Source organism: Melozone crissalis, unplaced genomic scaffold (genome assembly GCF_028551555.1).
Source record: "Melozone crissalis strain CALT ecotype California unplaced genomic scaffold, PUWL_Pcris_2 ptg000019l_1, whole genome shotgun sequence".
In the NCBI taxonomy this organism is placed as follows: Eukaryota; Metazoa; Chordata; class Aves; order Passeriformes; family Passerellidae; genus Melozone; species Melozone crissalis.
The window spans coordinates 17,391,000-17,418,486 of NW_026535797.1; the positions used below are offsets into that span (position 1 = coordinate 17,391,000).

General features: G+C 41.8%; 2 protein-coding genes across 3 annotated transcripts; one reads left to right on the forward strand and one right to left on the reverse strand.

The window, feature by feature from the left end:
* The first annotated feature begins 1,040 nt into the window (after nucleotides 1-1,040).
* ANKRD22 (ankyrin repeat domain 22) lies at nucleotides 1,041-9,821 on the forward strand. Of its 2 annotated transcripts, XM_054277368.1 has the most exons (6): nucleotides 1,041-1,126; nucleotides 6,827-7,018; nucleotides 7,782-7,889; nucleotides 8,185-8,262; nucleotides 9,133-9,231; nucleotides 9,744-9,821. In XM_054277368.1, the coding sequence occupies exons 1-6, from the start codon at nucleotides 1,106-1,108 to the stop codon at nucleotides 9,819-9,821; spliced, it is 576 nt and encodes a 191-aa protein (XP_054133343.1). In that variant the 5' UTR covers nucleotides 1,041-1,105. The 2 variants fall into 2 exon arrangements, with proteins under 2 accessions (XP_054133343.1, XP_054133342.1); XM_054277367.1 differs by lacking the exon at nucleotides 1,041-1,126 and having other exon boundaries at nucleotides 6,767-7,018.
* A 2,745-nt stretch (nucleotides 9,822-12,566) lies between these two features.
* On the reverse strand, nucleotides 12,567-22,261 carry LOC128937347 (lysosomal acid lipase/cholesteryl ester hydrolase-like). Its single transcript, XM_054276981.1, has 9 exons — nucleotides 22,118-22,261; nucleotides 20,709-20,823; nucleotides 19,015-19,213; nucleotides 18,287-18,396; nucleotides 16,655-16,791; nucleotides 15,928-16,068; nucleotides 14,737-14,808; nucleotides 13,743-13,811; nucleotides 12,567-12,800 (listed from the first exon to the last, which is right to left on the reverse strand). The coding sequence occupies exons 1-9, from the start codon at nucleotides 22,259-22,261 to the stop codon at nucleotides 12,567-12,569; spliced, it is 1,221 nt and encodes a 406-aa protein (XP_054132956.1).
* Between the last annotated feature and the right edge of the window lie 5,226 nt (nucleotides 22,262-27,487).

The following is a 27,487-nucleotide window of genomic DNA, read 5'->3' on the forward strand; positions in this document are numbered from 1 at the left end:
CACTGCCAGCCTAACTTTCCTCTGATAAACAGCCACTGAAAGGGCTACAACTGGTGCCAGCACAAGAACACCACAGCCAGCAATGTTGTACTACTTTAATTAGACTAGGCTGGAGATAGAATAAGAAATTTTATATGGTCCTCCACCTCGCTGAGAATAAATATGAACATTATTTGGAAACAGATGTTCTTAAATGTAAGGCAGAGGTCTTGGATTTAAGATGCATCCTTACATTAATATGTTTTAAAACTTTTTTTTTAAATTGCTTGAAATATATGAAATGTGATTTAAACTATAAAAGGATAAGATATTTTTGAGGTGAATGAAGAAATTTGAAATACACACGCCTTGCTCGGAAAGACTGAGTGTAGTACAGAAATCCCATCAACATCTTATCCTCAGGGCCATCAGCAATAATTCTCTTCCCAATTAGCATATAAAATTATCAGGGTAAACATGAATCATATTCATTGGTTGGGCTGGGCTAGAAAGAGAAGATGGAGCAAATGTGATGAAAGTGGCCGGCCTGTTTAATTAAAGAGTGAAAGGCTAATTATACTGGGAGTTCTCATTAAAGGCGTGGGATTTAGGCGCTTCCCTTTTCCTGACAGGCATTTGAGGTGTTCTTGCAGAAGGTTTGGAACGTATTTTAGTCAACAGCAGCTTGGGTGGCAAACTAAGTACAATTCTTCTTTATTTTAAGTTTTAGATTTCAAGCTCTTTATTCTTTTCACTCCTCCATTTCTTTACTTGTGAAACTTCCTTCCCTTCTCTCTCCCTGCTCTCCTCAACCTGTTTTGCTACTTTCCTTTTTAGGTAACTGGAGGATGTTATTGCAGAAATGACAAAGGAAAATGCTTCTGTGTTGTAACTTGTTCCATCAGCCTTCCGTAGGCTGCTGTTCTCACGTTTGCCTCCCTGGGTTGGGTTTCTGAAGACAATAGTTTTATGCTACTAAGTAGAAAGCACTGAGAGGAAACACAGCTTAAGAAAAAGTGATACTTTCACGTTAACTATTAACCAGATTCAAACAGGCTCGAGCACATTTCAAGTGAGGGTAACTTGGGCTGTTGAACAAGAAGGAGCTCCAGAGTGAAGAATAGGCATGGGGATACTCTATTCAGAGGTACGTGACCATTTTCTGCAGTTACTGACGCTGTTCAAGGTGTGGATATTCACTGGGCTTGGTTTGCTCCCTTTGCAGCCTCCCATACTCAGGCTTATAGAAATCTGGAAGTTTTTTTTCCTTTGGAAATGTTTTCCTTTGTCTATTACAAGCTGCCAGTAGTATTGTTTGTAGAAGCAAAAAAAAAATGCACTAACCGGCATAATTATCGTGGTTTCACAAAGTGAAATGTGTTCCACATTTTCTGTTGTCCTGTGTTGAGATCAGAATGATCCTCTACATGGCGCAAGTGACAAACAGCTTTGCAAAAAGCAGACAGCTCCTTGGCTTACACTGAATACAGATAATAAAGTTAATGCCTAAGAAAACATCCCATGCCCCCCATATAGTTTTAGGAAGGTAATTATTTTTTACCTTATCTTTATGGTTTGTCCCCAAACTACAGTTCATTTAACATTTTCCACTTTAGAATAAATTCTACCTAAACGTATTCTGTTATAAATTTACCATTTGTACATGTGGGGACAAATGAGGATTTTGGTCCTTTGTGACTGTGAAAAGAGTGCGTTGCACTGTGTTTGTTTTTCTGGAGGTAGCATTACATAGCTGTTGCTTTTAAAGGTTACATTTCTATGCTGAAAGCCACCCTTTTATTTTCAAAAAGCTATTCCGTGAAATCAGGAAATCAGGCATCTTCTCCTCTTCCAGTATTACAAGGAACTTGAATCTGTGCATTCATAGGGTGATCAGCTGAAGAGACTGTAGCTTATTCTGAAAGGATTTCTTGCCTCTCTCCAGATCTGCTACTCTGGGATAGTATTGCAATGGAAATCAGTGTTGTCTAGCTTAATTACACAGGTTTTTAAAGAATGTTTAAATGCAGTTCATATTTCTCATGCTTATTAGTTAATATTTTCATATAAATTCATTTTCTCTCTTTTAACATTTTGAGAAACAGTTTTCTGCATAAATTATGGTTCATATGGTAAATGATGTAAATTATACAGGATAGAAAGCTAGGCAACTGAAAATTAAGAATTGTAGGTTGCCTTTTCTGAGAAGCAGAACCTAGATATTAGTGTATTCCTTGACATCCTAAACCTAATTTAGACTTTCCTGTTAAGTTGACAGCATGCTGTTCGTATAATTTTAGTGCAAAGGAAGAGGCTATGGATTGGTTCAGAATACTTTGACATTGCAAAATGTTTTCCTTTTTTCTAAACAATTGCAAAGACTTGATGTAATTTAGGCAATCCCCTGGAGTTCTAAAGGAGGAAGCAATTGCAACTGAAATTGCTCTCCAAGTTGCAAGACAGGCTTTACCTTCACCTCCTCTCTATTGGTTGAATGCTTTGTCCTTCATACTGTGCCTTTAACCTTTACTTGGCTGGTAGAACTTGCTAAGCAGCTGGAGGTTTATCACTAAGCTCATCAAAGCTGAGCAGAGGGTGATGCAAGAAACTCTGAAAACACCAGACAGGTTCAGATGTGTTGGTTCATCTGGATCTGGGTAAACTGCTAGGACCTAGCATCAATCATGTTCCACAATTGATTAAAAAAAATTTTAAAAATTGGTTCTATAACTGCCCTTTCTGATAGCGAAAGTGATATTGCTTATCTTGCACCACATGTTTGGTGATCTTATACTGAGTGGTCTCAGTCATGAAAACCCTTGCATGTCCTGTGAGTATTTCTCACCTTCCCTGAAGCCTTTTATACTGAACAACTAAAATCTGGTCTGAAGGGCTTGCAGAAGAAGAAGTATTGGAGAAAGAGAGATTTTAAACACTCAATTATTGGCATATCTAATCTTCAAACTCTACTTTCCATTCTCCAGTGTCTGCCCACTGCTTTTTTTTCAGCTGGGCAGACTGTGCTCTAGTTTATGATTAGCCCTGATGCTATGGCTGGGAAAAGGCACCTCTGGAGAGGGTTAAAGGAGTGTTTGGGGTTGTGATTCTGGTTTTTCCCTCCCTTCCATGTACATTTTGTGCAGAGTCACGCTGCCAGGTTCATCCCATGCACCGTGTCTGAATGCTGGGTGGTGCTGCAGAAGTGTGAATGAGAGCAGAGCTGGAGGGCTTTGCTGCCAGATCCTCCACAGAGGCCCTCTCCTCCTCTTTGCCTGAGCTGGGATTGTGGCTCCTACTCCCCCTCCCTGCAGAGCTGAGCCCGTGTCTGTGTGGGGTGCAGTGTTTGCTGTGCCAGTGCTGGCTCTGCCCTGCTGCTTCATGGGGGTGGCCAGGTCTGCTGTGAGTTCCCTGGGCAGCCAGGACACTGGGATGTATAAATGATGTGGTGTGGGCAAGAGAAGCCGCTCTGTGTCTTGGACTGCAAACTACTCCTCCAGAAGCTGAGAACTCAGTTCTCAGTGGTGCTTTCTTCAGAACTTGTTGTCGTGTTCTCTTCTCACACATCCCTAAAGGAGACTGCACAGACATGAGCACAAGACATGAACTTTGGGTTCCTTGGGTATGGCTTGCCCCTGGCATGTGAGGCTCAGGTATTCTGAGAACTATCCCATAGGTTTATTTCTCTCTTGTGTATGATGAGTGGATAACAATAACATAACAACAGTAATAACCATAACACAAATATGGAACTGGCTGTATCACTACTGAGGCAATCTTCCAACACTATAGAAAACAGAGTGAGATTTTACAGCCCCTTATCCTCCAGGATAGGTTAAAACAGTCTAAAGCACAGTTAGTCCTCCTTTAGATAGGGTTGCCAGAGTGACAACCCAAAAAAAGTGAGAGGTGGAAAAGAGTTTTGTGGCTGAGGCTTCACAACCACAGAAATCCTGGCACATGCTCAAGCCCCAGCCTGGGGCCAGGCAGGTTTTGTGTCCAATCTGTTGCTACTGGAAGCCTGTTTTGTTACTTTACTCTGCTTATGAATACAAATGTCTTTTTAATTTTCATGCTAAATTTCTTGGTCAGATGCATCAACTTTTTTACCATATTCCTTGAAATTAATTTGTCTTTCTTTAATACTGTCTCTTTAATTTATTTTGGAGCACCAGTGACAGTGCTGTGTCTCCCTAGCCCAGCTAAGCAAATCAGCCTTTCCTCAGGCTCTTCATGTTCCTCAGCTGTAGAGATGTTTCATGCTCATGCCATGGTCTGATCTCATTTTAGCACACAAATTACAAGAGCTCTACACACCATCCCAGTAAAGTGTCTTCTATAACACCTCTTTCTGTGAGAGACACTATCTAATATAGCATTTGCCTTTCTTGGAGAAGTGGCTGATTGTCACCTATTTGTGTTTTTTCTTATCTTTATACTTTCCTAACATTTTTTTTTCTGAATCCTTATTATTATTGATGTCAATATCATGAACTTAGAGTTGTTGGTAGTGCTTTGCTCCTTTACTTAAATATTCTGCTACTATGTTTGCTTTTCCAGCCATGGAAAAGCCAATGTGAGAGATATATTACAAGTTTGGTCTGTGAGATTTTTCACCTTTCTTTGACTAAAAGGTGTTTTCAAGAATATGAACCAGCAGAGTGGGCCTCAAAAAAATCCCATAGAAATGGGAAAAAAAGTTGTGTTTCTTTGTTGTTTTTTTTTTTTTTTTTAAATATGAATGGAACATAATGCAGACAACGTAATTTCTACAAAGTACCCCCACTCCAGGGGAATAATAATGATTCAAAATGGATCTTTACTTTACATCATATTTAAAATACATCAGTTTCCCAGGTATTAGTTGCTGGAATGGATGAGAACTGCTTCCTTGCATTCTCTGTGCCCTGGATGTTTTCTGGTTTCAGCAGGTGAAGGAGCAGCTGTGACTTGTGTGTGCTGGCTCTGTGCATGACTTCACCCCAAATAATGTGGTCTCTTAGGGAGTGGTCTGTGTGCCATCACTGTTCATGGCTCTAGAACTGAGTTCAGCAGGAGTGGAAGGTTTAGAGAAAGATCCCATGGATCAATGAGAGCATCAGTCAGAAATGCCTTGGGTTCACCCAGCAAGTAAAAGTCTTTGAGGCAGTACAGAAAGAAAAGCAGAAAAAAGCAAATCCTTGAGCTGCTGAGTGAGCAAAACCAGCTTAGGAAGGAGCAAATTTATATGGTAAATGACTGGGATTTGAACAGATGTTCAACCAAAGAACATCTTTAAATAAGCAAAGCAATATCTAAGCAAAAGAGTGGCAGGGAAATCAGAGGTGCAGGCAAACTCCACAGGATCTTCTCTCTCCTGGACATGAAGATACAGTACTAGACACCAACATGACAGAGAGCAGGGTTCTAGAGAAAACTGATCTTTTAGATGGCACCTGTGTGCAAATCACACCAAAAGGGGTTTGAAAGAGGCTTTTCTCCTCAAAATCATTGAAACAGTTCTGGTTCTGGTTCAATGCAAAATCCCAAATTGTATATGTATACGTCTATACAAATACAGACAGATGTGCAAGTTTAAAATATGGCATGTGTTCTTTGTAGATTTTTGACTCATAATAAAAACAAAACAAGAAGTAGTGCAAGGTCTGGTAAGCATGTAAATACTTTCTTTGGAAACAAATCACTTCCCTTATGCAGCTGTCCAGAAAACTAAGCAGTAATTATGCTGGAGATAAACCTGTTTTGTAAATCAAAGTTTGGCTGAAAATGTGTAAATAAGATGAATATTTTTAATGCAGGAAGGTGTAGGAGTAGAGGGGAGGACAGAGAGAAGGGAACAATCTGGAGGAGTGAGGAAAGAGCTCAGAGATCAGGACTAGATCTTTTTCAGATAAAGTATTTAGAATGTGAAAAAAGGAGAATGAAGAGGAAAACTACAGCTAATATTTAAAGAAAATTTCTGTTTTGGAAAATTTTGGGTAAAATCTTCAGTATCAAAGAAAAGACAGACTTATTCTATTTTTGTCTGGAGAATTCAAATGTTACCAGTCTGCCTCACCTCTAAATGTTAGTTTCTGCTTGTATTAGGCTGTTAGAAACCTGTAGTACTCCTGCCCTTCCCAGCTTCTCCTTAGTCTGAATTAGTGCTACAGGAGATGGAAGAAATTGCAGTTTAGGTCAAGGATGTGTAGAAACATTGAGCGAAAAGCTGACCAGAAAGCAGTTCTCAAAAAAAAAAAAAAAAAACAAACCACAAAAAACCAAGCAGGATCTGACCTATGGGCTCACTGGTATGGTTTTTTTTAGGTATTTCAAGGTCTAGAAAAGAAACATTGGTGGGGCTTGGTTTTTCAACTCTCACCTGAATTGTGGTTCCCTTCTGGGAACGGATGAGTCAGGAGTGGCTCATTCTGCTCAGCCACAGGTAAAGCCTGAGGAGAACTCGGGCACAGGAGCTTGTCCCTGCCTGCTGCTTAACACCGTGACCAACTCCCGTCAGAATGGAAGCTGCTTTGGGGGGTTCTTTGCTAATGGCTGCAAATAAACAGCCATTTATAAATAGGATAATAAATAAAATATTATTTAAACATAAATGAACAGGACTTATTTCCTGGGTTATAGAAATAGCATCCAAAAGGAGCAGAACATCCATTCCACTGTGCAAAGGCTGTGACTTTGGGGCTGGGAGCAGTGTAGAGCTGCAGGAGCGTCTCCTACCACCATCTTCTGGAAGGCACCAAGAACTACAGCCTCTGCCAAGTGTCCTGGGGTGTGTGAGGAGTCAGCCAGGATGGCAAGTACGGATGTCTTAGTGAAACACGTGCTGATGAATATTATCTTCTCACTTCAGCCCATCTGTCAGGCAGCTTATAACAACGATTTCAACAAAGTTCATCTCCTTTTGGAGAGCAACAGCAACTATTTGAATGTCCAGGACAGCTTCCTTGGAGACACCCCCTTGATTTGTGCATGTAAACAAGGAAACAACAGGATAGTTAACTATCTTCTTAGGAAACATGCTGATGTCAACCTCAGAAATAAGGTAAGTGGCCACTGACTCGCCTTTGTGGGACTGTTCTTTCAGATTCTGGGAGTGCCAGTGGGGACACTAGAAAGCACAGACAAACCTCAAGTTAGTTTCCTACTGAGGATATGTGGAGAAACAGATGGAACTAAAAGGCTTCTCTGCTTCTTTTGGGGTCCTGTGTCCAGCTCCATTTTGACATCCTGTAGCAAGTTTAACACTGTAGCACAAAAGTATGCAGACCTGCCCTTTAGTTACTTTGGTATTCAGTATTCAAGGATTGTTTTTAAAGCTCTATTCTCAGTAGGAGTCTGTGGTGGTTTTTGCTGCTTTCCTGTTTTTCTCTGATGTCCCAAAAGCGATGTTCTAAGGTCTCACATATCCTTGTTTCAGTAGCCAGCACCTCCATAAGAAGGGGGGCTGTGGTGACTCCTCCTGCTGGTTTACCTTGATGTGTGGCAGCAACAGCCACATGAAATACCCACTCTATCCTTTGAATTTCTGCAGCCAGGTCCAAGTTTGCCAACATACACATGGAATCCTTTGGATCCCGCATCCTCCTTGCATGTGTAGTCCAATTTCCATGTCCCTCTATGTGTTAATGTGCTTCTACTTGAAGGAAGCAAGATGCATGTGTCTATTTCTGCTTGAAAATCCCAGGAGATTTCCTATTAGAATTTGTAGAAGAAAGCTTGTGGGATTTAAAATGGTCTTCTCTAATCAATGTTAGTCAAAGTGAGATGACTGAATCTGGTACTAATGAGAGTTGCTTTGTGTTTAGAAGGGTTGCACTTGCCTCCACTATGCTGTGAGGAAACGGTTCACCTTCCTTGACTACGTGCTGATCATAATCCTCATGCCAGTTATGCTCATTGGGTACCTCCTCATGGTGAGTCTGGAGGGAAGCAACAATGACCCTGGACCTTTCCCTTGCCATTTTTCCTGGCAGTGTTTCAGGCCAGGAAGCTCCACAGAATATGGGCTGCTTTCTTAAAGCAAGAATGAATGTGTACAACAGAAGGGTTTTTGCTGTGGATGTAACTGGTGAAGGAACAGATTTGTATTGCTGCATCAGTCTGACATTCCCACAGACCGTGCCTCTTTTTGGGAAAACCCCACCGTATTTAGCACAAATATACTTAAGGCTATATGAGATTAACTGTTTTACTGTGTTACTCTTTCAGGTTTCAAAGACAAAACAGAATGAACACCTGGTCAAGATGTTGCTTAGAGCTGGAGTGGATGTGAATGCTACAGACTCTGTAAGTGGGTTTATACAAATGCAAATGTGGCTCACAGGAAGGAAACAATACTAAAAACAGACTACAGAACCTTCTAGCAGCATAGTTGGAGTAGGAGCATCAGGCACTGAACTCACTAATGTACCAGGAGGATTCAGTGTTTCTGCTTGACACTCAGGCAACAGATTTATAGTGTATACAGAAATAATTCTGATCAACTAATCAACTAATCCTCCCTTTCTGAACAATGCCCTCATAAGAGAATCCAGGCAAGCTGGGCTCAGGTACTTATGAATTAAATACCCCTGTATTCTAGTAAAGATTCTAGTAATAATCTGTAAAGATTCTAGTGATATAAGCATCTGAGTTTATCAGCATTTATTTTGAACTGGAACAGAGTTGTGGGCTACAGGGCAAGACCCTATGTCTTCTCTTGCTCTTCAGAGTGTGCTGATCTGGTATATACAGAGTTATGTATCCACTATCCTACTTGGGTGAGGTAAAGAACTGCTCTTCTCCAAGGCAGAAAAGGAGAAACATTAATTTTAACAGCAATGAAATTCTAAAACACTGAAGTGCAAGCAAACAGTATTGTTTAAGATGTAGTTTCTGAGGTCAAGCTCATGTGATCCCCTGAAATTACTGGTTTCCTGCTAATGTATCAAACCTGTTTTAGCAGTTGCATCCCAGGGAAGGAATTAATTTTTTTGATCCCGTTTTTCTCATGGTAATGTGTTTGTTTCACCTTGTAGTGTACTGTGACAGGAAATGGTATGTGTGTTTTGCAACCAGCTGTTAGCGGGAATCTGATAGCCTACAGGTAGTCCTACTTACTAAGCTCTACTAAAGAAGTCATAGAAATAAAATTAATTTGCTTCCCTTTCCCTTCAGTCTGGCAGCACAGCCCTTCACTATGCTTGTGAAATGAAAAACCAGGCAGTCATTCCTCTACTGCTAGAAGCTCATGCAGACACTTCTGTAAAGAATCAGGTAAGAAGGTGAAGTTGATAAATGTATTGTTTATCATGGTGGTCAGCCAGGAGGTACATTGTAGGCCTTAGCTGGTGCACAGCAATGTAAGGAAAACGGTGCACAGCTTCCTGGCAGCCAATTTCTTTCTTGTTTTCTACTTAGCTCAGAGCTACTCTATAGTTGTTCCTAAGATGTTCCTAAGTTGTTCCCAAATCAATATTGACCTGGGAGTATCTGCACTGCTGAGTTGAGGTGAGCAGTGTATTACATATGCTGCTCTTGAAATCAAATCTTAGCTGAGCTCTGTACATTTGGATATTACTCCCAGAAAAAGTGGAAAGGCTTTCCCTACTGTAGGGGAGGTCTCTGTTCCTTTCTTCAGCCAGAGCAGTATAGGCCCAGCATGTCCTCAAACCTTTATTTTAGAGCAGAAGTGACACGGGACCTTACACAGGGGGCAAAGTTAGGAAATCTCTTTGTATGTGACCCATATCTGTCATATTGCAATGTATTTCATGTGTTTCTTTCAGAATGGGGAGACTCCCCTAGATATAGCAAGAAGATTACAGTTCCACAGCATTGAAAGCATGATAAGAAAAGATTCTTAGCCATCAAGGACTCTCAAATATGCAGAAAATTACCTCATCTGACACCCCACCTTTCACAACAGCAGAAGTGGGGGCTGATACTTGATAAAGACTCAGTCCACATCCACTCCTTCCTTGCTGCAAACTTGGACAATTTTGTGTGAGATTTATCAGTACCCCAAGGCCATGAAGTTAATTTTATTTTACTAAGCCATGAATTACTACAATAGTGTTAAAAATATCGCCCTTTCCATCTGCTTCATCAGTTTTATTACTTGACTTCTGCAGACTGTGGATTTTGAAAGCGAACTATAAAATATCTGGAAGCCTAAACATTGTATATGATGGTTGGCAGCCAACGCAAAAATAAAATATCCCTTACAGTGTGTGCTACTTGTTCCATAGGGAAACGAAACAATGTACTACAGCAGTTATAAAAGGTCTGGTACCCTTCTTCTTAGTATTTATCTTCCTACAATGGGAGGGGCTGGGAAAACAGATCTCTCAGTTGAGCCCTTCTTTCTTCCATCCTTCCTATGATTTTCACACACCTTAATTCTCCCTGTGTTACTACAAGAGTAGGACTTAGATTTCATCTAAGAAACAGCAAAAAGAGATTCAATGCCTTGCTGGATTAGGAAAGAAAGTCAATTCCCAGATCACTTAAATGCATTAAGAAATAGTAAAGAAAATATGTTTGGCTCAGTAGAGAAACAGGTCTCTAGACTACCTTTCCAATATAAACAGTGCGCTAAAGAAAAAAAAGAGTCAATAAATGAAATGCTGTTGATGGAAACCAGATGTGTCATTCCCATGGGACTAGGCAGGATAGCCTGCTGTACAGAGTGGTGCATGCAGCAGGGGATAATACCAATCATCATAATAATATATCCACAAGTCTTCTCTTGCATAAGGGAAGGCAGAAGAAAACCTGCAGTAATAAGCAATGTATCAAAGTGGTCCAGTGCTTTGTGATTTAATAATGCAGCAATAAAGGGGAAGCTCCTTTCATACACTGCTGTGTTGTGCCTCCTTGGTCTAATGGATCTTTATTTTTGTTGACAATTTTGGCCTTTTCCTGTAAGCTATCAGAAGTGCAGTACATTGCTAATGGTGCCACAGTAGGTGTGTAGTTTACTTTTCCTGTGTTGCAAAGCCAGCTATATTTTTCAGTGTAACTATTGTATTGGATGTCAACTCCAACTACAAGGGGTCTTGGCTGGGCAAGACGAGCTTGAGGCTGCAGCCAGAAACACTCCATGAAATAAAGCTCCCGTTGGAGCCTGTAATAATGAACACTTTGTGTGCAGCCTGGGGACAGACACTCCAGAGCAGCTTGAGGTGAGAAGAGGGGAGGCACTTGCATGGATTGTGAAGACACCATCACTTAGGACTGATGGCTGGGAGGAGAAAACATCCAACTGCTGCACTATGTTTCAGGAACTGCTTGAATGAAGAATGGCCCAGACACAGAGCTGTGTAAAACTGAACACTGACAGCTCAGAGTGCTGGCAACAGCTTCACTGCCAGTGTGAAAATAATTCATAGGGTGGAAGCTGTATTGCCTGGATGGCTCGATGGCTCTACATCTCCTTATGCCACAGCTGCCATCTGTGGTCTTTGAAACTGTAAGGGGCTCAGGGTGTGTGAACAAACATTTGTGTGATTTGTAGGCATGGGAGGCAGAGAAATACTTCAATAAATTTTTTTGAGGTTGGATTCCTTGATAGTTTTAGACATCTATTATCTGCTCAGTTTCTTGTGCTTGAAGATCTCTTGGTTGTGTTGGCATTAAGGGGTAATTTGAGGAGGGAAAACAAAAAAGACAGATTCTCTGTCAAGAGGATCAATAATTTAATTTGAACAAAATTATTCATTTCAACAGAGAAATGATCAAATCACACTTTTGGGTCTCCCTAGTGTTGGAAAAAGAAATGAAATTTAGCGAAATGTTTAATTACAGTTTAGTTATGAGTTGTGTGCGAATTAGTTTGTTAAAAACAGTTCTGTAGCCGTTGATAGTATGTGTTGGGTTTTGTGTGCAACTTAGCAGGTAGTCTTAGGAACTTAATAAATATTTAAACTAGTGTAGGAAAGTAAGAATGCTAACCTGTCTGGAGGCAGCATACAATGTTCTTAGAATAAGATAAGCAGAAGATTTATGATTTTGTTTGTGAACTAAGGAACGTATCACAAGGGGTCTGTTGCTAGGTAAGGGGAACTGTTTCTTGGAGACCTTGTTATGAATCACATGTATAAAAGGGAAGCACCTGTACGTGAAGTTGGGGCTCTGACTTGGGACGCTAGTCCACAGGCTCCCGGGCCCTTAATAAAGCACCGCACAAAACTTATCCGAGTTTTGTGTCCTTTATCTATCGGGCAACACTAGGAAGACAAAAATTGGGAATGAGAATGCCTCAATTGGGTAAATAAGATCTATCTGAAAAAACAGAATTTAGGCTTAGGAAAATTAGTCTTGTAGAAATAAAAACTTTTGAGATTTAATGATCCCTGCAATATGTACTCCAACGTATTCATGTTTTCAGCTTTCATTCTTATATACCTCGGACTTCTCAGGAAGACAGGTCACAGTAACACCATGAAAAAACTCAAATAATGAGGAAAGCAAGAAATAAATAAGAACAAATAAATACCTATAGAAGTATCCATTATGTGTGCCTGTGTGTTTACCTCTTCCCCAGCTACCACCCTTATTGCCAAATAGAAATTTTGGAGGTTTTTATAATCAACACTCTGCTCATGGATTCAAAAATATTTTCTTAATAATTCAATGATTTTCAAATACATTTTCTCAGTTGCATCAAGGCCCCAGATGAAATCAAGATGTCCCCATGTAGGAAAATGCTCATGGTAAATGAGATTAGTGATCCGAGGAAGAAGCCTTGCTATGTCTGTTGGGTCTGCAAACGTGTCCTGTCCACCACTCCAAACAGCAGTTGGCACCTTTATCTCCTCTATCTTGTACTCAGGAGGAGCAGTCTGTAAGAGAGGGAGGAGACCTGAGTGAGTGCTGGGTATCAAAGTTGTGTTTAGAGAAAGGTTTCTATGGAAGCACCTCTCTTTGTCTTTTGCCTCTGCAGTAAAACCATAAAGATGAAGGTCACTCTCTTACTGTTCATTGCCCTAACCCCATTCCCTGTCCATGGAATGACCCATCCTATTCCTGTTCTTCCTATAAAGCATGGCTAAGGGTTGTCCTGCAGTTTGGTCCTGCTTGTGCTCTCCAGAGTGTGGGCATGGAGAGAACAGTGGCAGTATTCAACAGTCTTGAGATTTTTCTGGAGATTTTTCCTCTGTGTATTCAGGGTGAGAAGACCTATAAGTTTTTTGCAGTGCACAGAGTGCAAATTTTGGTCTTAGTTCTCATGATTGGAACTGAACTGGAAAGGAAATAATTTGGTTGTTTACGATTTTCCCACAGAAAATTTCTGAGTGTGTGAGATAGAAGTGACTGATTGTAGCTCTGGAGCCTTTCTGTTTGTGAAAATCAGCATTTTAGTACAGCACAGAGCACTGCAAGGCAAATGTGCTGGTTAAAAGAGAAATGGTTGCCAGTCCACTGGAGAGGTCACTGTGAGATCTGATTCCTCTCTTAAATGAAAGACAAGCTTTGAGGATTTTAGAGCAAGTGAAGAGCTCTGTACTCACCCAGTCCTAGGACTTGGATGTGGTTCTTATTAATTTTTGAAATGACATTGACCACATCCCAGCATCAGTAGGGGAGACAAAATGAACTTCTGTTAATTGTCTGTAAAGGTCTATCTCTGCCTTGTTTGTGAATAGACTTTTACACTTGTGTGTGATTCAGCTGAGACCACTCTCCCCCTTGTTAATACTCACAGGTGCTAAAATTTGAATTTTTCTATCACTAGTTTTACCAAGACTCAAGGTTAAGTTCTGAGGGGGTCCATTTTGTCTTACCTGGTTGTATTTCTTCATGTTTTCCTTAGAGCCATAGTCATAAGCTTGAAACCGGTCTGTATGTGCTAGCTGTTAAAAGGACAGACAAAATAAAAGGTATGAGAGGTGAAGGAGCAGAGTGCAGGAGGCATATTCCTGCCTGACAGTTAAGTCAAGGCTCAGGTAGTGGACTGTGTTATTCCCACACCTTTCTCTGGTTGCAGGCTTCCAGTGTGCTGAGGATAGATCATAGGATAAGTGGCATCCTTGCTTTCTCTCTTGCTAACTTTCTGTCCAGATCCTTATCTTCTACCCTCAGTATGTTTTGTTACTTAAAATTTTGTTTTACTACCTTAGATAACTGAAGTGGGAATCGCTGTTTGTCATACAGAATTGGGTCCAGCTGTCACATGGAAACAGAACCTGAATGTCTATAATGTATCAGGGCTATTACAAGTGTGACAGCATATTACGAGTGTTTGTAATATGCCTGGCAGGACTGGTGAGTGAATACTTGGAGTTATTTGTTTGTTTTGGTAATTTAATTTTTTGCACAAACATGACAAGCAATTTCACTTGTGAGTGTTCTGTAATAAAGGGTGAGAGAAACCCAGTTTAGAAAACCTTTGCTTCCAAGATTTAAGTAGCTGGGTATGTGCTAAAAATCTGCCTGATGCATTGTCTTTGCTGTTCTATCTTCCTGTATCTGTGTTTGCTTTGCATCCACTTGATTTCATGAGAGGTTGGTAAAATAAACCATAGAGTCACTAGCTGTTCATGGTTTGTGTCCATTTCCTGGCTAGTTGCATCCTGTGGGATAGACTGTTGGGAATCTTTGTCTTCAGGAGCACATCTATATCCCAGACCATATTAAATGTGCAGGTACTCATGGCAAGAGGTGAGAAGGTATGATGGTCGGTTTCCCAAATCCAGAGCCTCTGGATTTCCCTGTAGGCTGTCAGGTGCATAAAAAGCAGCAGTAGGAGATGGTTTACATGTCAGTTTACAGTTGTACCTGTCGCCAATGAAAAACGTTGTGTGCCGATGTCCCAGCTGGGGAATGTCCTACGTACGTATCTACTCGACTCTGGAGAGAAAGCAAACATTTTATAAAGACAGAATCCAGCGCTGTGACAGAATAAAACTGTGAAGAAAGTGAGTTTCTATTAAAGAAGTCAGCTTACAAAACATTTTTCATAGGTCTGTTAGGGAGATGTCCCAGTTCCATCTCCCTGGATTCTTCTTCAGCTGTGTTATCTTGCTCTGAGAACCACATTAGTGACTTAAGCAAGGCAGGAAATATCCTTCATGGTTTAGCTCTGCAATTCAAAAGCTGCAATTGATTTTGCATTGAGCCATTCAGTCTAACTGCTTTCCCATATGTGCTTTTAAAAAGGATTATAGATGAAAAAAATGGGCCCAGTTGTTACAGACACTGCAATTATAAACATTATACAGGCCAGCTTCTGCATACTTTGGCCACTGTAAAGGGAATTGGCACCACAGCATCCATATATTGGCAAGCAGAGGGAAAACTCTGCTGTCTCTCCTGTCCCCTCTGACTGATGCACAAGTGTTTGTGGATCCCACTGTAGGTGTGCTGCACTCCTCAGCACAGTGGAAGGACTTTCTGTAGCTCTGCTCCTTGTGGATGGAGCTGTTGGGCCCAGTTCTAAGGTCAACAAAGCCAGGAAAAGTCCCTTACAGTAGTTCTTTGGGACCAAGTTTTGGTGCAAATAGAAAATTGGGAAGAAGAAGAAGAGGTTTTTCTCCTGTCTTTTAGCTATTTCAGTGTTCAGAGTACCCCAGTGTCTATATGCTAAAGAAGAAAACTGCCAAATGTATTGGCAAGAAGTCTGACTCATCACTCTTTGTCTCTTTTTAAAGATCATCTGTGTGTGACAAAAATCTGGTTGGCTTAGCCCCAAAGAGGGTACATCCTGACACATGCAATATAGCTCCACTTTGAACTCAGCTCTTTCTCTCTGCCACTGGAATGTGCCCAGCTGTTGGTCCCACCCATCACCTGCCCTATCCATGTTCCCACTGCTGACAGTCCTGGCATTCCCTCGGTCTGCTGAGAGCTACATTGTGATCAATGTGCATTCACATGCATGACAGTAACTAGACAAGGATATTGTGCACAAGTGCAACTGCCAAAATCCCTTCAGTTTTGCTCTGAGTAGGTGTTCTTGCACATACTCACCGTGTTGATATTTTTTACACTGCCTCCAGCTATGTAACAGAGAACATGGGCACAAAACTTATCCAGGCTTGTGCAGAACTGTGTCACGGGTCCTTTGAGAAACTCAATCTGGTGGGCAGTTCCTTTGCAGCCAAATATTAACTGAGGGAAAGGAAAAGTGCAATGCTTTTTTTTCTTGTTACAGAAGAATTTCATGCAGAAAATTGTTGCTAATAATTGCTGCCTAGCCTTCGTAATGCAGTATTCAAAGAGTGCTGGAACAGCTTACCCTCACAGTACCCCTTAAAACACCCTCTTCCCCATGGCACATCATTTATTCTTCCTCCATATTACTATCAGCAATCCTCAAGCAAGCTGTCCTTCCATTTCTAGTGTGCTGACCCTAATGCCTACTCATTTTTGTAAGTCCTGCAGATTGTCATGTCTGTCATTACAGTTCTGGTTTAACTCCTCCTGCATGAGGCCAGCAAAATTTTAGTTAAACAGAAGGAATCCTAAAACAGGACAGAGTTTCACAAGTCTCCTACTTCATTGGGAGCTGCTGCTACAAGCTCTATATCCTAACTATTTTCACCACAGGGTTTGGGAACAGTTTTTTGAGAGCACTCAATTCATCCCCAGCTCAGTGTCAGCATTGCCACTTGTTTGGGAACACTCGACCTCAGGCTGAGGGAACCCTGTGAAGATCAGTCAGGCATTGGACTCTTAGAAGGAAAACGTGACATACCCTGAGCAGTGGTTCAGGAAGATTTGTTATCTTAATCAGAGGGCTTGTAGCATGTGGGCATGCAGTCACTGGGCCCAGAGCAAAGAACACTTTCACCCGTTTAGCCAGCTCGGGGTACATATAAAATGCTACGAAGCCTGCAAACACAGAAGAGACAGCCTGGGTTAGTGAAGGTATCCTCCACAGACAAACTAAATGCATGAACAGCAGGTAGAAAACAAGGCATCATAGCATGTTTGCAGCCCAGTCTGTTGTTGTGTTTGTGCTGCAGGTTTTACTTAAGGAAAGTGTTGAACTGAAATCCTGAAACTAATTTTATTTGGGAGGCAAAGTTCATTTTAAGGTTTAAAACGTGTCTGGGCATTGTCTTTATCAGAAACTTTTTTGTAGGGAACATGTCAGTGAGGTTTTGAAGATATCGTAAGTTCTAAAGTTAATGAAACTCTTACTAAAAAAGAGTTTTTCAAATTAGAGTCTTTAAAGATCTATGCGTGTTTATGCTTTCATGAAACTATAGAATAATTAACTGAATACTGGGAGCTTTGAGTATTTTCAACTGTGCTTGCATCACAGGCAGATGAAGAAAGCCTAGATGCCTGGTTTGTTTTGCCAAGGGGGTACTTAAGTACTCTTATGAGAGGCAAAAAAAGAGAAAAGATCAGAATTTGTGACGATATATGATTTTTCCTTCCTTCTCTTTTTTTCTGGGTTGTTTACACTAATAACTGGCAGTGGCTCCTTTATAATCAATGTCCATTCACGGATCTTACACATAAACCATAACCATCATAACTTTCAACTGATGCTAAAAGATAATTTGCTGCATTTAGAGGCCATGAAATGAGTAATGACAAGGGCTGGATCCTTGAAAATAAACTATTAATGTTTCTACTTTCCTGATTTTTGTTCTCTGACACCATGTTTTTAAACAGCAATGTGGCCAGTTATAGCCTGTCATTAGCTACAACTTAAATTGTAAGATTGAAACAAAGTCATGACTTAGTAATGTTAAAGTTATTTTTCCTTGCCTTCAAGCAATTTAATTTAATTAAATGTATTCATGAAAATTATGAATTTTTTGGGCTGTTTTACCTTTTCAGGTTTTCCATCCTGTTCACAAGAACAGGGTTCCCAGGGCAGGAGTCATAGCACCAATTCTGCCAGAGATCAAGAAGTGTTTGAACAGTGCTCTTTGGCACAAGGTGAGAACGTTGGGGCTGGCCTGGGCAGGGCCAGGAGTTGGACTTCAGTGATCCTGTGTCCCTTCCAGCTCAAGATATTCTATGATTCTAATTGTCTGCCTTAATACAAAACAACTTCATGTAAATTCCCGTTGCTGAGAAAAATACCCTATAGCAGTACAAGCAGTACCCAGTAAATGACTGTTATTATGTCTGTTATTATTTAAAAAGTTGAACTACCACTGCAGATTCTATTAAGTTTATTTGCTTCTTAAGGGTAACCAAAGCTGATTTTAGAAAAGTTTTGCATATTTTCTAAATCTCAACACAGAAAAATCTCTATGTTTTTTCTAACTCTCTACAAACAAGAAAAAGAAGGGAATTAGTGGGGAGAGTCACCTACTGATCAAATAGGAACACAAATGGTTGTCAGTAATTCTCCTGACATTACCTGAAGTTGACCCTTCGGAGTGACCAATATAGTAAACATCCTTCTGTCCAGTTTTATTCATGATGAAGTTCAGTTCTGCTGGAATATCGTATTTACCCATTTCATTGAAGCTGTGGGGAGAAACACAAAAAGCTGGCAGACAATGTGACTGTCACAGTGTGAGTTCCTGACTGTCAGTTTTGTTCATGGCAGCGAGCAGGAGCCATTGCAGGAGGAGGCTGCACACAGTGTCTGCTCCCTTGCCTGAGCTGGGGAATGGGCAGAGGGTGCAGCTGTGCAGCCTGGCTGCCTGGTGCCCTGGGCTCTGTGTGCATCAGGTGCCACTTTCACCTGACAGCTGCAGCCCCTGGGGAACTGAATTTAATCAGGACTTTCACCTGCATGGGTTACAAAACACATTTCCTTCCCTCTTGGCTGAATTCAGCTGTGAGAGATCAGATTTCTAGACAAGACTGCTCAGCACGTTCCAGATGAGGTTCTTGCTCTCCCTCTCACAGTACAGTCTCCCTTTTCCTCAGCGTCCCATTTCATTTCCCAATCTGAAATCTCTTCCCTAGCCAATGCTCCCAACTCTGGGTAGTAGTGAGCATCCATCTTTGTCTGGTTCTTTACTCTCCTGGGTTGCTCTAGATCCTGATCTGATGCTGGTTTAGGTAAAGGCCATCAGGCTGAAGCTATCTAGTCCCCTTGGAGTTTCTATGTTGAGTCTTTGTCTCTCAACTGAGTACCTGAACTGCCAGAACTCCTTCTGGCAGGGCTTAAGGGTCTTGTGTTTTAGAGACCAGGTGTTCCCTCTGCTGTTTCCCAACCAGACATCATAGCCAGCATCTGCAAGCACGAAGCCCAAGCTATTGCTGGGCAGGTTGGAAATCCAGTGAGTAGCATCTCCTAGAAAAGCATGTTGCAGGAACACTGCAGGCCTTTGCCCTGAAAAAGATTTAAAAATACTTTTATTGGAACAGCAATTAATGTGTATTTAATATTGGAGCACAGAGTTCAGTTTGTGAGGTTTGTGTCTTCTAGAAGCTCCCAGGAGAACTATACATAGATATTGGTTTGAGAAACCTGAAGGATTTTTTCTATGCAAGCAGGAACCATTTAATGACATTTCATAACAATTTTATGACAGGTCTAGCAAATAATGAATTTACTGAGGGTGCTTGTCCTACTTCCTCTTGCACTGGAAAGGCAGCTTACAGCCCCCATGCTGAAACCATCTACCCAAAGGTGAAAACTGCTCAAGGCACAACAGTGTATGGAAGAGGAAGAAAAATTAATCCAAAGAAGGATTAATTAATCCAGACAGCAGACAAAGAACTTAATGTTACAACTTACTTCATAAGTTTTTTGACCAATCACACACAGCAAAAGCATATTGACAGTAGTTTTCTCTAATTACTATAAGCACAAGTACCTTTGGTTAAAACAATGCTTGCTTATTTCGAATACAATACCTGCTTGTAAGCCTTAAAACACAATGCACAGAGCTCCATTATTAACCTTAGAACTTCCTAATATCTCACTAGATAAACTTTTCTGCAGCTTAGGGAGTAATTCTAGACAAGTGTTAATACACAGATAATTGTTCTATTTCTCCTTACTTTTCTACCTCTTACATAATTTTTCTGCTGATCTATCTCATGGCTACTGCTTAGCTCTAATCGCAATTCTGCAGTTTCTGATGCCTGCCTTTTGCAGCTTTCCCAAAACCCTCTGATTTTATAGATTCCCACAAGTAACCACTGAGCAGGGAGAGGCCCCTGATGTTACTTGGCTAGCTTTATTTTGAGAGTCAGGCTGGTCCAAATTATCTCCAAAGGAGATGCAGTTAGGGGAAGGCATCCAAATAAATCATTCTATAATGCTAACAAGGACTAATAATCAAGGTAACAGTACCCAGGGTACCTCAAATTCCAGCTAGAAATTTTTATTCAATTCAGAAAATGTGATGAAACAGATGAAATGCATTTGCTTTTCACTGACAACCTGATTTCTTTCCTCCTTCCCTAAGAATATCTCTGTCCTTCAGAAGCCTGGGAATTATTCATATGCCTAACCTCAGAGGCTCTGTTGTCAGGGTACTATTTTATATGTGTGTGATTTCTGTTGTTATTGTTCCCAAATTATTATGTTGTTTATGTTCCCAAATCCTATTTACCAGCCTACCTGCCAGACCATTTGAGGGAAAAAAAGCCTCCAACCCTTGGATGTAACAAAATTATTAGGAAAGTCAGAAATAAGGACAGAGACACTGAATGTGTGGACTTCAGATGGATTCAGGATTTGAGTCACACTTCTGACAAAGTGTCCTTGTGGAGATGGAAAGGAATGGAACACTCCATTGCTCATGAAAGGGGGAAAGATGGGAATCCTTGTAAGAGTTGGCTCCTCTCAGACCTTACTTGTGTCCTGTAATTGTCACCTGTATTTCGGTCATTCCTCCCAGCAGGAATTCTGTAAACACCAAGAATGTATCCATCCTCTGTTATAACTTCATATTCCTCGCTGGGGTATCCATGATACTTGATAATTTCACTCTGTGGAAAGCCAGAGGAGAGTTTGTTAATGTTCCAGTTGTCCTGTTCTAGAGCCTAACTAAGATGAGCAGTGCAGATGTGGGATGTGCTCTGATGGTAGTGCAAGGCCCCAGCCACAGAGACCACGGCGGAGAATCAACATTACAAATCTTGTAAAAAGATAAAGCACAGTCCTCTTCAGACCTGTTTACATGTTGGTTGCCTGGTATTTAGCCCCCTGTTGCGGCACAAAGCAGAAATGTGCTGAGTTACCAGCTCCCTTCTGAGAAGTAGTTTGTCATGTTATGCAAGGCTTATACAATTGTACCTTTCTACAGATTAAATATGCAGCTGTATCTGTGTAAGACAAAGCCAATTCCTGTGGGGATGGTCCATAACAAATCCCTTTTTGGAAAAGTGTGGTTAGGCAAGTCATACAGGCAAAGCAAACAAGGGTGGAGATCTCGTCAAAGGAACTAATGGGACCACCTACACCTAATTTTGCATGCACTCTGAGGATACCTTTGGTGACTCAGGGCAAAGCATCTTTGATTAGCTTGCATTGAGAGAATCTGAAGAAGGGGTTCAACCTCCCTTACCACAGTTCTGAGCAAACAGTTTGTCATGGAAGGGTAACACTTTGCTTCACTTGATATTAGAAACAGCCTTTGCCTTCACTGCAAAGGAATTTTTCTCTGTGGCAGTCCAGATTGTTTGGATATGAAAATCAAGGTTTCTTCCAGGCTAGTGCTGGAAGGTTCCTTGTTCTCTTGCCAGGTTTGCATTCCTCCTGTTCTGCAGTAGCCTGAAATACCAACACGTGTTGAGAAAGCTGACTGCAAACAGGTATCGTGAGCCATGACACATCTCCACATTTACCATATATCTGTTGGGCTTCGCCCTAAATGCAGGCAGCAAAGTCTGTTGTTCAGTTTAGCATGGACTGGAGCAGTAGTCAGTGCTCTGTCCACAGCCAGGGCTGAGTCTGGCCACTGGGACCACAATTACATGTTGTGGATCTCCAGTGCCCCTCAGGAGGTTCTGGGGAGCTGCCCAGCCTTGGAAGCAAAGGCAGCAGCCAGCAGTCCCCACTGCAGTGCTGTGTGTCTGTCCTCATGTAGTGAGGCACATCTGTCCCTGGCACGTTCAGAGCCAGCCCTCACGGTGGGAGTGACCCTAAGGCAGTGGTTTTGGAAACAGCAGGCTGGGAAAACAGGAGATGCAAAAGGGGCTCTTCTTAGCTTTCCTGACAAGGAGTGTTAGTTATGCAACTGGAAAAGAAGCTTTAGAAAAGGAAGAAGGTGACCCAACTTACAACATTCATGAAGCATTCCGGGTTGCGACTCTTCTTGCAGCGGCTTGTGTCAACACCTGCACTGGAGGCTGCTGAGAATCCTGCTGAGAATCCTGCTGAAAAGGCAATTCCCTGGGAGCAGAGCAGCACGAGGAGGCACCACATCTTGGGGCTGTGTGGAAGAGCACATGCAGGGGTGCTTGTGTTAGGAAGAGAGCGGTGTGGAACTCCACAGGAGGACCCAAGAGCAGAGTCTCCTGAAGGTTTTCTGAGAACTGTTCCCCAGGGACTGCCTGAGTAACAACCTGTGTGGGGATGGGCTGTCTTAAACTCACCCTGTTTAACAGGTAGGATTGCAGAACAGGAGTGGGAAGCACCTGGGCATACCATGCAAGAATATGCCTGAGCACTCTGCAGATTACAAGAGAACTGGGCTTGGCAGCCAGGGCCAGCTCTTGGCACGAGCCTAGCAGAAGAAGCTTGACAAAGAAGCATGATCACCTGAGGTGATTGTCACCCAGCTTGCCCACCTTTATCTGCTTCCACCCTTCTGCCAGCAGGAGAGTGAAGGGAGAGGAAAGCACTGTTTGTTTCCAGTCTCCTCAGGAATGAGGTGAAAGAGGTTCAGGATGGGCTCTCTTTAAGCTTGCCCTCTCTTCCTCTGGGACTGAATGCTATTCTGGTGTCTGTCAGTGGTGTGCTGGGGGGAGGGACCAGATAATGAGGCTCATGAAGGAGTCAGGAATAATTCAGTCACTCTGTGAAGAGATTAAGTGGATGTTGGGCAACATGCTTGCATGTTCAGTGTCAGTTTGTGCTTTCCTCATAGGGTGATGTGCCCCAGAACATAATCAGTTCCTCTGAGAATACAGAGCAAACAAGGTGACCATGTGTGGCTCCCCAAAATCCCCATTTTGTCAGTTCCTAGTCAGCCTTACCTTTTGCCCACCAGGCAAGCAGCCGTGAGGAGAGAGCAAGAGATCCTGAGACTGCCTTTGTGCTGCCAAGGGCTTGTCTCCAGTACCTCTTAAAAATTGTGTCTATATTGCAAATCTTGTATTGGTCATGGGGAAGTGAGACCTTGCCCTTTCCTAGGATGGTGGATGGTTCCAGATTAGCATTTCTGAATAGAAATTGCAGAGTGCAGTCGATCTAGTACCAGTTTATGCCAACTCCATGGAAAATAGATATGCTGCCAGGTTTTAGTCTTTATTTTCTAGAATCCAGATCAATGAGTGCAGGAGCACTGCTCTCTCTGAGCTTCCCAGACATTTTGACAAAAAAGATTGGTCCGGGAAGCTCAGTACTGTGCTTACATTTTCAGGAAAAGCCACATCATACATCATGCATCAGATTTTTGTTTTATGTGTGAGGAGAGAATGGTGCCTCTGAAGAGAAGAGTAGTAGTATAAAGACCATAAAGATCAGGCAGGAGACCTGAATATTCAATAGTAGAATCCATGGGACTTAATGCAGTGTAAGGCTTCAGCTCATTGCAGCACCTTGTAAGAATGCCTCACCAGGAGTGGCTGGAAACACCACTGCTCTTGCAGGCTGGGCTTCCTCAGAAGAAGAGGACAGGTTTCTATGACCATGGTGTGTTTGTGTTCACCATCCTGTCCATCCTTTAATGGACTTTTGATGCAATTGTTAAATATCTGCCAAGTCCAGCACTGAGGCACAAGCCTGCAGCAGTTCCTGAGGACAGATTGTCAGGGAAGGACAGGGAACTCTAGAGGGTTCAGCCTTGCTGGGGGAAGGCAGGCAAAGGCAGCGGGTGTTATGCTCAGCAGCAGCCAGCAAGAGAGAGATTGTCAACATTTCAGAGTCCATCTAACTTCACAGTAGCCATAGCATACATGGTTTGTGAGTGAATTTCATAGGAGACCTTCCTGTCTTAAAGTTTGTGTTAGGAAGTTAAGCAGGCTCAGGAGACAAGTCTTTTGGGAACCAGGCATTAGACATTAGACAGAATGTAATTTTTACTGATGAACAGAGGTTCTCATGTAGCCACATGTTTTCTGAGTCTGCTTCTAGCATAAGACATCTGTTATGACAAGATATGCTGCTCTGTGAAGTTTATTTGTACTCAGGAATGTTCAATATCAAGATCAAGAGAAAATAAGGAAGTATTCCCCAAAAAGTAGTGGGGAAGAAGAACAGAATTTGTGGGATGAGAGAGAGATAAACAAGGAAAATATGTTTTAACTTTTAGTGATCTTCAATTTGGCCTTTAAATTTGACTGAACAAATTTAAAGAAGTCAAACCTCATGAGTCATCAAACAGTTGAAATGAGGTAGCTTTTGGAAACACCCAGACCTTTAAATCTGGCATAAAAACACACTTCATTAAATTCCCTTTGTATATCAAATACTTCTTAATTTTTTTTCAAAACAGGAAGCCTCACAATTACATACTCAGGCAGTGCAACACTGTTTTGCTTTCTGCTATTTTAGTCTGTTCTAGTGGGAGCAAAATATGCCTGCCTCTCCCTGCACTGGGAATCTCAATTTAACAAGAAAAAGTTCTGCTAATATCTCAGCTTGTTTTCACATCACTCAAAAATTTAATTGAGGCAATGCAAAGGCTTAATCATTCCTCTTGTTAAAGTAAACGTTCCCCAATGCACTCTGTGATCACCTGGCTTGGCTGGCATGGATTATGGACTTCCAGGTATTCACCTTTTACTCAGATGCAGGGGGCCAAGTAGCATCAACCTTGGCAGGCCAATGCTCCCTTAAACTCTAGGAATAAAGACAGGAGATGCAAACAGCTGTTTTCATCTAGTGAGATGAAGTCATAAGTAACTACTGAGTGTGGTAAACTGTCATAAAAGAATATGCTTAGGTGGAAAAAAGATCAGAGAGATAAATGCCCTTGAAAGTTCCTCTACATACTTTTAAGATTTTGTGAAGCTAAGTTGCAAGCCATTCTGAAATTTGTCCTTTTATCCTCATGCCTTAAGCAGTCTAAAATTTACTTCATAGAAGCTCTAAGGCATAGGCACACCAACCAGAAGAGCAACTGTGACTAAACATGCATGAGAATTTGCTGCCTTACTCACTAATAAAACGTAAACCTGCATTATACAGAAGGAACAGGAGGTCCAGATTACACATTGCTGCAATACTTGCACATTCATTCCCTTGTTCTCAGAGGGAAGAAAACAAGTAGGAAAAAATTAAATAGTTCATCTTTTTTTCCTTTTTGTGCAGGTCAAATATTTTATCTTCTAGGTTAAGCAGAGAAGCACTTCAGTGCATCGCAGCAGACTTACAAATGAGAGGAAAAACTCTGCTTACTTTTACAACCAACTGCACAAAAGCAAGGCAGCACATCTTCATGGAGACAGGAAACAGAAAGAGACCATGAGCATGTATGTACAAGTAACTTACCTCTGCTTGGACTGCCCTGCTTCTGCCTTCTGCCACGGTCACTGGTCTGTCTCCACCAGCAGACTGATTCACTGGCAGGAACCTGCGCCGATAAAAGGAAGTCCAAACAAAATGAGCTCTTCAGGGAAGCAGCTGTGAGTGTCATGAGCTGGCAACAGGCATTGCAGAGCGTGTTTAAGTGCTGATTAGGCAGTATTTCAGAAGTGGGGAAATCTTTGTGATGAAAAAGATGATCTGGTTTAATTCACCACCCCAAAATGCACCGTGGAGCAGGAGAGTGTAGAGACTACCTACAAATCAGTGGTTAGAATGTTTAGCTGGGACCTGGGTGTTGCAGTTCACTGGGGCTGTGGCAGACCTTGATCTGTACTGTTGCCCAACTGAGGGGCTGCTTCAAATGTAATCTTTTAAGATGAAAAGGAGGAAATGTTCAGCTTTTCTCAACATAGTGTCTCAAGAACACCGTCTCTGCTATTGCTTTTAATTTGGTTTATGTTAACTTTAACATTGCAGACTGACCTAAATCTCTTTTCCAGTGAGCAGTACAACTAATGAAACCCACCTTATTCTGCATTAATTACACTCCAGTGCCAAAGAAGACTTGAGCACATGTAACCTTTTTCCCAGTGAGGGAACAAACAAGGGTTCTTGTTTATCCCAAGCTATTTTCATCACCTCTGAAAACATGGTATCTGGAGATCTTTGCTTAACGGCTCAATTAGCTGTAGCCAGCCTGAGGGCTCAGTCCTCACTGAGATTGGCTGATGACCATGGGCAGAAGGACTTGTTCCAAGGACTTGTTCCGTGTCCTTGGGCAGCTGGGCTGTAAACTAAGTACAGTCCTCCTAGATGAGGATCAACCTGTTCAGCCAATTAACTCACAAGTGTCTTCAGGAGAACTTGAGTTTCATCATGGACTGATGAGCATTTAGAAGAGCACCAGATAAGAGGAATGTGTTCTTGGGAACACCATTGCATAGTATGATGCCTTCGTGTACTGAGGGGAAGGAAATAAGTAAAACAACAGGATGCCAGCGCAGTAACAGCTCTGTTTTACATACAGAGTAAAGAACATTGTTTGGGATAGTGGGAAAGGTAGTTTGATAATTTCTCAGTGAAAAGCACTATAACTTGACTTCTCTGATGTCTGTAAGTGACAATAACTATCATCAAACCATAAATTGATCACTCAGAAGGATTTCTGCAACATGATGTCTCATCCCTTCTCATGTCCCAGGGTGGGATCAACAGTCCCCATGATGTGTCCAATGCTTTTTCCTCAGCCTGCCTTTCCTGATTTTCCAGAAAATTCTTCTATGGTGTCCCAGGTTGCAAGATAGCCATACAATTGCAAATTCCTTTCTAGGGAACTTTATGGAATGCTCTGTCACTCTCAGGTATGATGCTGTTGCATTTAGCAAGGAAAGGATCGAAAACTTATAAAGCAGGTCTCATGTCCTCATACATTTTCCCTACAAGCAGTGAGTTAGTTGAAAGATTGACTCTCTGAAGGGCATTTGTCTCCAGGAATTTGTATCTGATGGAAGTAATGTCCTTTTCTGGACGGGCACTGTTTTGTTTGGATCAAGCTCTGGTTACATTTGTGAAACAGAAGGAAACAGGACAGCCTTCAGCAGCGGGCTCAGGAGATGAAAAAGGCCTGTTGTTTCTCTTGGAAGGGAAAGGTGCAGGAGTGGTAACAGCCATGGTTAATTTGTTTGGCCAATGAACCATTACTCAGAGGGAGACATTGGTCCTTTGGTCCTACAGTGTCACCAGAGAACTGTCCCAGTGCAACAGCTGCACTGTGCTGGCTAGGATCCCAGCCCTGGCCCACATTAACATGTCATTGAAAAGGAGAATGAGGGTATCAGGCTGAAAGGAAACCCCTAAATGCACTGTGCTCCCTTCCACAGTGGAGCTAATGGAACTTTGTTTTGGAGGAATGGTGACCTATAATGCTGTAACCTAACAACCACAGAGGTTACCCTCCAA

Coding starts and splice junctions, on each gene's coding strand:
- LOC128937347 (XM_054276981.1), bottom strand. CDS start 22,261: ATGTGGTGCCTCCTCGTGCTGCTCTGCTCCCAGGGAATTGCCTTTTCA. Junction 18,397..19,014: donor AAGGAGTTCTGGCAGTTCAG/GTACTCAGTTGA, acceptor TTCTCCCCACAG/CTTCAATGAAATGGGTAAAT. Junction 16,069..16,654: donor TTCCTGAACCACTGCTCAGG/GTATGTCACGTT, acceptor CCTTTCCCTCAG/TTAATATTTGGCTGCAAAGG.
- ANKRD22 (XM_054277367.1), top strand. CDS start 6,767: ATGGCAAGTACGGATGTCTTAGTGAAACACGTGCTGATGAATATTATC. Junction 8,263..9,132: donor ATGTGAATGCTACAGACTCT/GTAAGTGGGTTT, acceptor CTTTCCCTTCAG/TCTGGCAGCACAGCCCTTCA. Junction 9,232..9,743: donor ACACTTCTGTAAAGAATCAG/GTAAGAAGGTGA, acceptor TGTTTCTTTCAG/AATGGGGAGACTCCCCTAGA.